This window comes from Palaemon carinicauda, chromosome 1 (genome assembly GCF_036898095.1).
Source record: "Palaemon carinicauda isolate YSFRI2023 chromosome 1, ASM3689809v2, whole genome shotgun sequence".
Lineage (NCBI taxonomy): Eukaryota > Metazoa > Arthropoda > Malacostraca > Decapoda > Palaemonidae > Palaemon > Palaemon carinicauda.
The window spans coordinates 122,565,721-122,580,145 of NC_090725.1; the positions used below are offsets into that span (position 1 = coordinate 122,565,721).

At 32.4% G+C, this 14,425-nt stretch overlaps 1 protein-coding gene and 1 long non-coding RNA gene across 4 annotated transcripts in view; one reads left to right on the forward strand and one right to left on the reverse strand.

The window, feature by feature from the left end:
* Positions 1-14,425, forward strand: part of LOC137651397 (uncharacterized) — a 281,618-nt gene that overhangs the window by 198,685 nt on the left and 68,508 nt on the right. The window lies entirely within an intron of this gene.
* Positions 1-14,425, reverse strand: part of LOC137651357 (trypsin-1-like) — a 107,045-nt gene that overhangs the window by 9,811 nt on the left and 82,809 nt on the right. For both annotated transcript variants that reach the window (XM_068384655.1, XM_068384656.1), the window contains 2 exons: positions 6,693-6,816; positions 3,613-3,754 (listed from right to left, as the gene is read on the reverse strand). In XM_068384655.1, the coding sequence (XP_068240756.1) occupies positions 3,613-3,754; positions 6,693-6,816 (266 nt within the window). The remainder of the gene's footprint in view (positions 1-3,612; positions 3,755-6,692; positions 6,817-14,425) is intronic.

The following is a 14,425-nucleotide window of genomic DNA, read 5'->3' on the forward strand; positions in this document are numbered from 1 at the left end:
TAGCTACAATTGAAAAGACAGTTATCATGTAGCCTTCTTAAATATGATGTGAAATGTGGCAACATTACAGTAAACTGCGTGATAGTGAGCGACATCAACGAGGGTTAATGCCGATCTCATAAACAATATCCGTCCCGAGTTCAGCTAGTTATTAATTATATTTACTTTTTTAAGTATGAGGTTCCAACACCATGACTGAAAAATAATGAGCCCGTTTAAATATTACCGCTAAGATTTATTGGGTCTTTGAATGGCCAGATGGTACTATGCTGGGTCCCTCTCTATGCTGTAATTGGTCAGTGGCTACTTTCTTCTTGGTAAGGGTAGGAGAGATTCTTTAGCTATGCTAAGCATCTCTTCTAGGAGAAGAACACTCCAAAATTAAACCATTGTTCTCTAGTATTGGGTAGCGCCATAGGCTCTGTACCATGGTCAACCACTGTCTTGGGTTAGAGTTCTCTCTCTTGAGGGTACACTCGGGTACACTGTTCTATCTGTTTCCTTATTTCCTTTCCTCGCTTGGCTAATTCCCTTGTTTGAGCCCTTGGGCTTATAACATCCTGCTTTTCTAACTAGGGTTGTAGCTTAGCTAGTAATAATAATAATAATTTCGCGGGCATATTGATGATTTTAGTCTATGTATTATTTGAATTTATTTGTCGTTATTAATGATTCAGCTTGATAGACTCATATTTTTATAGAAGGCCTTTTAATTCTATATATATTCACATATATAATATATAACAATCATACACATATATTTATACATACATGTATATATATATAAATATATATACATATATATATATATATATATATATATATATATATATATAAGTATAAGAATAAGTATATATGTGCGAGTGTGTTTGTGTGTGTGTGTGTAATGTATGTATGTATACTATTCAGTACATATGGAGATGAAAATAGGAGTGTAAAAAGGACGGGGGCTTTAGTGTAAAAATTTGGAACGTTTAATGAGTAATTTTGCTTTCGTTGGAACTCAGACACATTAACAACACACAATGGGAATTCTTTTTTAGGTCTTGTTGAGCTTCTTTAAAATTTTGAATAAACAATTGAACGTTTACGGCTTGTTGTGACTAAGAAATCCAAATTCACTATTGTGGAAAAATTTGAAATTAGATCACCTATTTTTGGGGAATTCTGTTCCATGAAATATATCAAACCGAATTAAAAAAGGGCAGATATCTTAGACTGTAGACCTAATATAAGTCTGTGGAACAGCTTTTATTTAAATGGGATCTTAGAAAGTAGAAAAGATGTCAATAAACAAACATTTTATTAGCTATAGAGCAGTTATTTTTTAACCTTTAATTGTTTTTCCGAGCGACAGAGTAGGCTACGGTAGACTTGCATAACCAAGGAGGTCAGGGCTGTGATGATCGGTCAAACATGAAAGGAAAGGGCAAATGGGTTTAGGCGCAGATCATAAAAGAGATTCCACGGGTGTTTTATATTCCATTAGGATGCCATAGACTAAGTTGTTGGTTAGTGACAGTGCAACAAGTTGCAAGAAATCCACATAATTTTTTGGTAAAGTCCAGCGCTTTTATGTTTTGTTTTCTGCCTCTCCTCGGCGATGGCATGCACTGAAAACAAAGTGCCAAATGCCTCCCTGCAAAGCATTTTAGCGAAACTAGATATGGTCGTAGATTAGGATGCGACAAAACCATTAAATATGATGTCATTGAAATCCGAGAGGCTCTTTAGGAACTTTCAAAAGTGCCTGCTTCTGACCCTACACTTCGATATGAAGTAAAGACTTGTAACACAGATAAAAGATTACATTTTTAAGCGATGATGACTGTTTGGTATGATGTCTTAGGTAGAGCAAATGTTATGGGGAAAACAATACATAAGACATTTATAAACTGTCTACCGCATTTACATTAATCATTGGTGTTACTGTCTATATAATTTATTACTGTGCGAAGGGATTATTAACTTTAAAATTAGTTGTAGAATCCATATTTAGAAGTAAAGGAATAATCAAGAAAAGGAGGATGCTTAAATATAAATCGAATAATCAGGTTCTAAATGCAGATGACTTACAAAACATATTTAAAAATCGTTTGGTCAATGAACCACTGAACAGAGCTAATAATTCTCTATTAGTGACTGCAACAGTTACAACTTTCGATATTACAGAGAGTCAAAATGATCTGCCGAATAAGAATATACGTAAAAAGGCATTTGAAGGTTTGGAAGATAAAGTTAGGATACCAAGAAAACAGTGATATTAATTGATGTAATCTCTTGACTCAACAACTAAATATTTCAAAGGAATTATTCTGTGAAGAAGTAAAGCTTCCAATAGAAGTCATTAGTTTCATAAACACTAATAAATTACAAATTGCCATACCCAATCTATGGGTAGCATTGAAAATAATGCTTACTATACCCATTACTGTGACCAACAGAGCGAGAAGCTTTAGTAAACTAGTTTATGAAATATACTTCCAGTCATCCATGACTCAAGACATTAAATGCTTTGGCTATTTTTCCTGTAAAAAAGGGATCTTGCAAAGAAGATAGGTGTAAAATGCGCCATGATATTATTTGAAAATCTAAAGACTAGAAAAAAATTTATTTTTGGTTAGGTTGTAGTAAGGGTTTTTAAAGTCAAATATGATGACAATAAACACGATAAATAAAAGTTGGACTCCTGATAAACGACCACGCATCCTTTGTTCTCCTATGAAGCCTACCTAACACAGTAATAGAAAATTATGTTTGGGAGGACTGCAAGCAAGAGAACTCTATCCCTAGACAGAGGAAGGCCATGACACTATGGGTGATCGAGCTATTGCCTTTCACTCTCAAATAACCATTCTGAGGCGTGTTTGAAGTAGTTTCCATATCTGGGTAAACACCCCACACTTATCTGATCAGTGAATGATGCAATCTTACTTTCAAGGTAAGATTCCTTTGAATGATATCAGAGTGTCATCGCCTAGTATTTGTACTTTATTCTATTCTGGGCATACAAAACATTAAAAGGAATTCAATTCCATTGGTAATTCTGAGACAGTTGATTTGATCAGTAGGCGCTATTTGATTACGGAATGTGGAATTTCCTACGGTTTTTTGTATTACAAAAATATGGTTTTGAAAAAGGGAAACTACCACCACTTAACAAAAGAACACAATGAACACTTGAGTATAATTTCAATAACTATTTTGATGTTGCATTTAGCTTGGCTATATGTTTAAATTTTACTAGTAGTTTGATTAAGATATCAATTACTTTAGATAGTTTCATATTGGCATTTTTCGTTTATATTTTCTCCTTTATTTAAATATTAATCGATTCATTAAGATTTTTTTCATTCATTTTTCTTCCGTTACTTTTGCCATGTGCGATGAATATTTCCTACGAATATAATGTCAGGATGCCATATAACTTATAATAAATCAATCAATCCTACGAATATATTGTTTTCGAATACTAATACTATCCATTGTTACCAAAACTCAATAATTTGGCTTATTAATATTTTGAATAATTATTTATGTCTGCACAGAATGTACATACACCATGTCTCCCCATATGCATAAACGTACACATGCTGAACATACTATACTTACCATATTCTAAAGTTCCCCATCCAGTCACAAGAGCTTTACCTCCAAAAGGAATGTCAGTTTCCTCGCCCAAGCAGATGGGTTGTATGCTGGGATTAAATGGTTGTAAACTATCTTCAAGTTCAAGGAGAGCAATATCATATGCCTGAAAAGAACGACAAGAGTTAGCTTTTAAAGCATAGTTTTGTAATGGAGTTCCAAATTATCATTTTCCCGCTGCCTATTTCAAAAATTCACATTCAGTGAATTAAAATGGTTTGGGAAATACTTTTAATTCCTAATTACAAAGTTGCACTCAAATCAAAACGCTCCAGGACGATTTCCTTTTCTCTTCTTCCATTAGATTTGAACTGACACAAAAAAAAAATTACTGGCCATTCGGAATGTCCAAAAACCACTAACCTTTGACCTCTGATAAAGAGGTGGATGTCATTTGTCATATAATTTTGGATTACACGTGTTTGACTGTAGAACTGTTAGAAAAGTCCATTGCCATCAGGTCTGGCTTAGTGCATACTATTTTGACTATCTTAAGGGAAGGAGCAAGCTGTCTTCAAGAGAGAGATACCTCGAATATTGATGCAATAACATAAACGTATGCCCATTTTAATAGACGATACTTCGCTTAAGAATCAAAACAGCTGAAAAATCATTTAAGACAAAATATGAAGAAAAGCACCTATAATAAATTTTTTTCAGCCGGGCAGATTTGCACCGACTCGCAGTGGGGCCCCTTTTAGCTCGGAAAATTTCCTAATACCTGATTGGTCGGAAGTATTTTTGTCCGAATACCATTACTGTTTTCAAATGATTACCAAGTAATGTGAATCAAAACTTATTTACTAACCTACATTTCTCCCTCAGATACAGGTTTTGTCAATAAGTATTGTCAGAAATCTTGTTTGGTCTGTGATATTATGAAGAATCTAATGATCTTTATAAATTTCTAGGATAGGCAACAAGCCTATTTTGTTAACTTCTGTATCTAATTTTAAACCCAAGAACAATAACTCATACATAGACATTATGCATATACTTTTGTGTATCTCCCTTTGGCTTAGTTATTCATTTGTATTTGATCGATAAACTTACAAATTAAATGTTTGATGGGGCTAAGGACTCGATTTTATACTGTAATTCAAGTGACTGGTAATAGAAAGCAAATGTTGACGGAAGTTTTGTAAATTTACATGTGTCAAGTCCTAGTGTTCTTGAATAATACTACTCAATGAAATTAATTCTTTTTCGGCTTTTCCAGTAATAGGATTATTGGTCGTAATACTATGGTTTTATTGTATGAATTATGAAATGGTCCTTGGCATTAGCAAATAACTATAAGTGGTATAACCTAATCAGTAATGTGAGGGGGGTTACAATCCAGCAATTCTATGATGTATTATAAAGATAAAGATTTACGTCGGTACTTTGCATTTTCTGTTATTCCAAGTATTTTTTTTCGTTTTATTACTTCAGAAAAAAAAAACAATTATACTTTATTACTAGAAGTCTATGTATTCTTTGTATTCCATCTTGAGTATACAGTTATGATGGCATCAATATAATATACAGTATTTGAGAAACCTTTTCGGAGTTTTATTAGAATATCGTTATGTTTTTTCCTTATGCTAGGCTGTAAGTTGTTACATTACACAATTTGTTGTTTTGTAAAACTTTGGCATGATCTTTATAAGAATATCATAGGTTTAAGGGGAAAGCATGAAACGATTTAGTTTTTATATATAGAAATACAATTTTAGTGTGTTTTTGTATTTGTTGATTAATGTCTGGAGAAGTTACAGATCTAATTTGCAAAAAAATAATTTTGTATTGCATCTTTAGAACCGTTATGGTTTTCGGGCTATATCCCGAGAAATCGTGTTTGTATATACTCAAAAAAAAAAAAAAAAAATTATATTACCTCTTAGTGCGCTGGTGTCTGGATTTCATTCATGTAAAATTGAAATGTGTTACAGATTCGCATGTTTTTTAGGGTTAATAGAGGCTGTTAGGATATAAAAGAAAGTAGTTTCCTTTTAACTCCATTTTGTTCTGAATGACCATTCACCTTTTGTTAATCTATCTATCTATCTATCTATCTATCTATCTATCTATCTATCTATCTATCTATCTATATATATATATATATATATATGAGTATATATATATAAAGTGTATATATATATATATATATATATATATATATATATATATATATATATATATATATACATATATATATATATATGAGTATATATAAAGTGTATATATATATATATACATATAAATATATGTATATATATATACATATAAATATATGCATATATATATATATATATATATATATATATATAATGTGTGTGTGTGAGTGTGTGTGTGTGTATGTGTGTGTGTGGATTTGTTTAGCATTAACTATTGGTGTCTTGTTTATTTTTTTCATTAATATTTTAAAAATCACAGTCATGTTTTTCTCATAAATTCACAAAGTGATAGCCTTTTGTAAAGGTAAATTTTCATCGAAAATTTTAGAAATTGGATTTCGAATTTGGCTGCTCACTTGGACCATGATCGGACAATGTCCCCACCCCGTTACATCTGAAGTCTCAATATAGAATGCTTTAAAAAGATTCACTGTTATGTTATGTAGGAGGAACGAAACCTCAAAATCACCCAACGAAGGCAAAAAAAAAAAAAAAAATAATAAGCAATAGTATATGCTTATTCCTCGAATAGACTCCCAGACCACATGCGTCCAAAGGAAAAAAGAAATTTATTTATATATATTTATATAGAAATTTTGCTGTGAAGTTATCACCATTACTGCTGGAATTGTCACGTATTCAGGATATTCAGTATACTGTATACCATTAATGCAGGAATATTATAGAAATTACGAATCCTTTCAAATGATTTTCATTAGAATGATAAAACTGCTGAAAAAGGTAAGACTGAATGCGCAATTTAATTTAACACCAGCTAAAATATATCTTTAGCTAATAAAAGTGTACAATAATTGATAATGAAAAAATATTTCAATTTATCATTATACACTAAGAGGCTTAAACACCTGATAAAATTTCACTTACAAAATTATCGACAAGATGAGTATATTTTTCGTGAATGACTCGATCTTTAGGACGAATCCGAGTCAGCTCATTGATGTCGACATTTCCATATCCAACTTCGTAGTACTCTAGTAGAATTTGATATCTGTAATTCAGAATGGAAGTACTAATAGACTTTTTTATTTAAGTTACTGCTGTACTGTATATGAATTTTTGCAATCTACTATTCTCTTTCCCCGATTATATGTGTATTTTCAAAATACACTATCACCACTCAACTTATTAATTTTGCAGTGTTTTAGTAGTCTTATTGACACAAACACTGAAATTTGGATGAAAAATAGATGGAGATGTATTTTCCTACTCCTCGGAAGGAAAAGACGTCTTCATATATTTCTATTCTAGATTTAAGTCTTCACGTAATAAGCGTATCCTGAAAGTGAAGAAATCCAAAAGTTAAGGCTATTAAAGATTTTGCAGGATCCAATAAAGACGTAGGAAGATGAGACTACTACATATATCCTTAAAAAAAAAAAAAAAAAAAAAAAAAAAAAAAAAAAAAAAAAAAACACGTTCTAATCACAAACAATATTGTAAGTTCTCATGACAACAGGAAACTTCCATATTGTAGTGATGATGTAACTGAATAAAGGATTATGAATCCAAAAAGAGAGTTTGTCGATCTGCTTAATGTCGTTGTCAGCGTACCTGCTTTATGCACCCAGGATCTATTCAGAATGGATCCTGTATGCACCCCGCTATCTATTTAAGATACATTGACAATATTTTTGGGATGTCATGTCTGATGATGTTCGTTAATCTGCTATATGTAACCGTCTGTATATTCAAGATACATCAAAACAAATTTTTTTGTGGTGCGGACAACAATGACGCCCTTCAACTTGCTACATGAACCCACTCCCCCTCCTTACTATTTAAGGTACATAGACAAAATTCTGTAAGGTCAACAACGATGTCGTCCGTCAATCTGCTATACGCGCCCACCCATGTCAATTAAGGATACATCTTTTCGACTCCTTTTGGGTCCTTCTTTTATTATTTGAATCGATAACAATTTTAAAAAATATGTAATATTATAGCAATAGAAAGAGTAGAAAGCTTTATTTGAGATCACTAGTAGGAGGTAGTCAGAAGGATCATGGTGCATGGCCCAAATTATGGGATGTGAAGTTGAATCCTAACAAAACCCAAAGTATGATTGTAAGTAGGTCAAGGATAGTGGCCCTTCAACATCCGGATCTCAGCATTGATAATGTTTCTTTAAATTTGCATGACTCTTAAAATTTTAGGTGTGATTCTCGAAAGCAAATTTACTCTTGAGAAACACATTAGGTCTGTGTTTTCTTCAATTGCACAAAAAGAATATGCTTATTGAGAAAGTCTTTTAAGATTTTCGGTGATCAATCTATTCTGAAGAAGTATTTTAATTGTTTCATTCTACCTTGTTTCGAGTATTGTTCTCCTGTCTAGTCTTTAGCTGCTGATTCTCATCTTAATGTGTTGGACAAGAACTTATAGTCTATCAAATTTCTTATTCCTGATCTAGATATTAATCTTTGGCACCGTCGTTCAATTAATTAATTATGCATGTTGCATAAGATTTTTTATAATATTGGCTATTCATTACATTCAGATCTTCCTGCACAGTTCCATCCTGTTCGTAATACTAGGCATGCAGTTAATTCTAATAGTCAGGCCTTCTCCATCATGAGACTCAATACTACACAGTACTCTAGAATTTTATTCCAGCTGTGACCAAGTTCTGGAATGATCTTCCTAATCGGGTAGTTGAGTCGGTAGAAGTTCAAAAGTTCAAAGTGCGAGCAAATGTTTTCATGTTGAACAGGCTAGGCTGTCGTAAGTCTTTTTATAGTTTCTGTATGACATATTTGTTTTGATGTTGTTACTGTTTTTGAAATATTTTATTGTTAATTTTTTCTCATATCGTTCATTTATTTCCTTAATTCCTTTCCTCACTGCGCTATTTTTCCATGTTGGACCCCTTGGGCTTATAGCATCTTGCTTTTCTAACTAGGGTTGTAGCTTGGCTAGTAATAATGACAATAATAATATGTGGATATATAATAATAAATGTTATAAAGTTCAATCTTTTATAGTTTTTGTGCTTAGATGAGTTTAGTAAAATCTCCAGGAAAAGGTCCTGAGACTTGAGGGCCTGATGTTTGGAGAGGGATTGGTGCTCAAAGGGTTAAGATACCTTGACAACATTTTTGTTCACATAAAAATGACACCCATCAATCTGTTTTATGCATCCCGCTATCTATTCAATATACATTGACATTTTTGTGATGTTAACAATGTCATCTGTCAACATGCTATATGCTTATCCCCATCTGTTCTAAATACATATAAAAAATTGCGATGTTGACAGCGATGATTCCCCTCAATAAATTCTATTTAAGATAACATCGACTATATTTTTGTGAGCTTGGAAATGGTCTCACATGTCAGTTTTTATATTTCAATTCAAAATACATTGACATCCTATGAGGCTGTTAACCATGATGCCCATCAGCCTAATATATGCACCCTCACAATCTATTCAAGATGCATTGACAACACTTTTGTTAGGTTTATAACAAAGATGCCCCTCCTCAATTGGCTATATGTAACCACTCTGTTTATTTGAGATATATTGATGAAATTTTTGTGAGTTTGACAACGATGATGCTTGTCGACCTGCTTTTGTATGGTTGACAATGATGATGCCTGTCAAGCTGCTAATGTTCGACAAAAATTACTTCAGCAGGTGTGTTCAATATGATAGATGACACAAGGGAGAGTTATTGAAATAATCTCTCTAAATGAGGGCAATGAAATATACTATATATGTCTTAAGAGCTTAAAAAATTATGGTAATATGAGTAATGATAGTTGTATTTATTAATTTATTACTATCCTTATTTCTATAAGTTATCATTATGTAATTTTTGAAGGCCATACTGTATATATATATATATATATATATATATATATATATATATATATATATATGTATATATATATATGCATATACATATGCATATATATGCATATATGTATATATATATATATGCATATACATATGCATATATATGCATATATATATATATATATATATATATATATATATATATATATGTGTGTATGTATATACAGTATATGCATATATATATATATATATATATATATATATATATATATATGTATATATATATGACATATCTCTCTGAAAGTTCAGCTATGCCAGTCCTTCGGAAGGTGGATAAAAGTCAACTTTCCTTTTGGCTTTGATATCACTGTTCTCTTCAACATATCTGATCTCTGTGATAATAACTCTTTGATTGTGTTGAATACATCTCAAGGAAACAAAGTGTTAAGAATTCTTTATGATCACCGTAAAATAGCCTTATAGCCTTTCGGTCTAACTACTCAGTAACCTGAACTTTATCTTAACTTCCTTTTATAAAATGAAGTTTTGCTAAATCTTTTCAAAGAGGCCATCTGTATAATTTGGAGTTATGGAATAAAGTAAGGGATTTAAAAGATTTATTGCTTTGTGACCATTTTTTTACGGTATCTGGCCATCTGAATTCTTTAGGTGGAGTTGTTGAAGCTGCAGACTTGTACATTGAGGCCCATGGTCATACATTCACTAAAAAGTATCTCAACAATATAATTAACCAAGCACAGGAGAGGGATTCTGTTAAATCACATGTAGCAGTTCAATGTAGGTATTTTATGAAACCTGAATATAACCCTCCAAGACTGGTGTGTTTCCCATGTCAAAAAGGTGCTACTACTGCTTTCTCTGAAGTAATGAAAACGAAGACTGAAACGGCTGCTTGCATTGTTGAAGTAAACCCAGCAGATTTGATGGATGACAAGGGCTTGGTATTGAAGGGTGGTTAGGGACTGTAAGTAATTTAGTATGTGTTAGTACAGCAATGATTGTGGTAGAAGGTCATAAAGTGCTAACTACGAGAGATGGCGGATTTACAACCGTGATGGTGAAAAAGGATTTGGCGCCCATTGAGAAGTTCACCAGAAATACTATGAATGTTGTAATGAAAAACTCTACGTTATAGTGTGACCCAGAAGCTATGATTAAGATAAAAGTTCCATACTTAACCAGTAAAGTAATAGCTGCATAGCCATATACTCCTATCTTTAACTATCATGGGATTGGTAGGTATCATTAGTTCTTCCGATGGTTTGAAATCGGGATCTGAAAAATATGATGTATTAACCCGTATTCAAGCTAAGCAGAAAAGGATATTACCAAAACTAAAAGTAGCTAAACTCGACCAGATGTGTCAAAATAAGGAAATCAGTGATCTTCAGAAGGAAGATGAATTCTTAAACAATTCAAGGAACTATGCTGATGAAGGAAGAGTGTTTACTCATAAGAAATCTAAAAAATCTCCCACTTCCTTGTTAAGAGTAGAAAGCTTTATTTGAGATCACTAGTAGGAGGTAGTCAGAAGGATCAACTGATTGTACCCCAGGTGTATCGTGAAACAGTGATGGATTTAGCTCATGCAGATACTAGAGGAGGATATCTTGGCATAGGTAAAATAAGAAAAAGAATCATGAATAAATTTCATTAGCCTGGTGTATCAGAAATAACCAGGTATTGCAAGTCGTGTGACATATGCCAATAAATTTTGGATAAAGGAAGGGTTACTCAAGCGATGTGGGGAAAGCTGTCACTAAGTTTCCCTTAGACACTGATTTCTTTGATATCTGATCTCTATGAAAATAACTCTTTGATTGCGTTGAACTGGTATGAAGGAAATGAAATGTTAAGAATTCTGTATAATCATTTTATTGTACTGTTTACCAGCTGCGTAGTCACTCGGTAGTGAATCATTTGATGGAAACCAACTATATAATTTGGACTTGTGCTGTCCATGTAGTAACACATGTGTCTTTTGTATTCATTTAATAGACAACTGAACTTTTTTTATTTCTCATGGATTAGAAAAGGCGAGTGTGGATGGAAATATAAATTATTTGATTATTTAGTCTTATGTGAATCTACAACTTGATATCACTTTATATGCACTGAATGATAAATTTTAAGTTTTATATAATCTATATTTTTGTAATGAAATTATTTTTTTTGTAAGCCATCCGTATTATTCAATCTTTTGATTTTTTTGTAAAGCACATTTAATACATCGATTCTGGTACTTATTACTCATAAAATAGTTATGTCGTAGGCCCCAAAGAACTATAAGTTAGAGCATTTCAGATAATTGATTATCATGATTGATAATCGGAACTTATGAAACAAAAATCTAACGATAGTCAAGGTATAAAGTTTAATAATGCACTGCGTGAATTATGTCAAATAGGGCCTTGTTTTGTTGTGCTTGTGCGTGATAATGTGTTAGAATATTTAGTCTCTTGCTTTTCATATTCGACTCAAAAATTTAAGTTACTATTTTTCATCCCTATTTATTTATCATGAACATATTACCAGAATTCACGAAATACACTTTCTTTTGAATAAAATGTGCATCATACTCTAAAGATACGTGATAAGACTCGTTCTACCTAGATTTTTAAGAGTGTGATTGTGAATTATTAATTGATATTGATCTCTCGAATTCGTGTGGTACTGGTTTCGAGTCCCCTTTGGTGTGAAGTTTAGAAAAATTTGTTGTACCATCGGGCACATAAATAAGTAGATATCGAAGAAAATCATAGCATTAAGCAAATCAAAATGATTATGTAATAGTTATGGACTGAAACTTCCGGAAATGTTAAATTAGGAACAAGCTAATAAACCTAAGGATACCGAGACCATTAGCAAATGTCAGAAGGCTGGTTTCATGTAAAGCGAATGGCGATTCCACACTTATGCCTTCAACTAAAGTATCAGTAGCATCATTGATGTTTATTAGCTGAAGCATTATTCCTATTATTTATTTTGAATGTTATTTTTTTTCATTGCTTAGAAGAACGATCAAAAGAGAAACAAGGTTGTACAAATGAATGAAATATTTTCCATCGATCCTGAAGAATTCGTTCTGATCAAGGAAAAACTGCATAAGTAGGACTCCCAAGCAAAAGGCACATGTATAAAACAGGCAACGCTTCTGTGTGCTCTTGCAAGTGCATTTACATGCAATTCTTGTTATCTTTGTACATTAGTAAAAAGACTGTGTATTAGCTAAGGTTTTGTTTGAGAGTGCCAAGTAAACAAGCAATTAACACCCTGATATAGCTGCTGCTGAAACAGAATGGAGAAGGAAAATGAGGACCCGGTAGATCCACCTCTTCAAATAGGAAAGGTAACACAAACCACATATAACAAATTTAGCGAATTGATTCCCAAAATACTCAGATGAAAGAAAGCAATAGTCATCAAGTCAAGCAGTCCATAGATTGCGGATTAAGTCAGTATCGCATGTGCAAACCAAGAGGTTGTTACGTTGCTACCTGAAAGACCAACATAAGTCATATAGGAAAGAAATAACGTGGCGAACAGGTCACGGAAAGGTGGGAACGGGTGGCTCAGGTATAGAACGTCAGGGAAACATTTCTGATTAATTGAATTGATTGTGATGTAAACATATCAAGAAGTAAGACCTGACAAGTAAGGCTGAAATCCGTAGGCACAGAAAATATCAAAGCTTTACAACTTAGAATAAAAAGACTTTTTGTTGTATGTTTTGTATGAATATGTTTCGCGTCTATTATATTCATACATAAATGAAAGCGTATATCAAGAAATATTTATGAAAATATTTTTTTTTTTGCTAAATCTTATTCTTAAATTTCTCCTATAAAGTACCTATAAAATGCCATTTTTTGTCTGCTTTTCGATATATTTAACATTCTGCATAGAAGAAAAAAAAACATTAATTGAAACATCTGTCTTCAATTTTGCTCGCATATAGTAATAGCTAATCCTTGTTAAATTATTCTCTTTGTTGATAATTACGGCAGTGAATTGAGAAGGAGTTAGGGCATACCATCTAGCAATAAACTTCAAGTATTATTCTAGACCTGCTCAGGGGTTGCTTCTTCTACTACATAAATCTCTTTCTCGTAGGAATCTGTTCCCCTTGAGATCAGCAAAAATAATTAATCGTCGGTAAGTGAACTAAGATGTTTACTTTGGACAAACATCAATTACTGGAAGCTAGTATACACAAGAACTTACGATAGGATGTAATTTCGTTGCATTCGTTGGCCAAAGAAAATCTTTTTTACAATGCCAAAATGAGTTGGGATTTCATGTTGAAGGGAAGTAATGGGACATGGATCCCTACATAATATAGCCTAACTATGCCCCACAGTTCGAGAAATGAGTAGTTTGCGAAAGATGAATGGGCAACTTGACGAAGGCTGCCCTTTTTTTAGTACCCAGAACTCTCGGAATAAGTGGTTTCACCTTGGAGAAGCAGAGTTGTTTTGAAAGTTGGGCATAGGATGCATCACATATATTATGGCAATAAAGCTTGAAATCTCTATTCTATTTGAAAAAAAGGAATTTTTGTTTTGTATAAAAAAGAAATAAACAAGACATTTCTGGTTTTAAAGTACTTTCATTAGAAACAGGTGTTGTGAATGTATTAAGTTTAATAGTCATCGATGGGCCAGACTGCCTAATTAGAAATCTATTTGGTTGCCACGCATAGACTGATAACAATAGGTAATTTACTTATCTATTTATTTATTTATTATTATTATTATTATTTGAGACCCCAAATAATAGG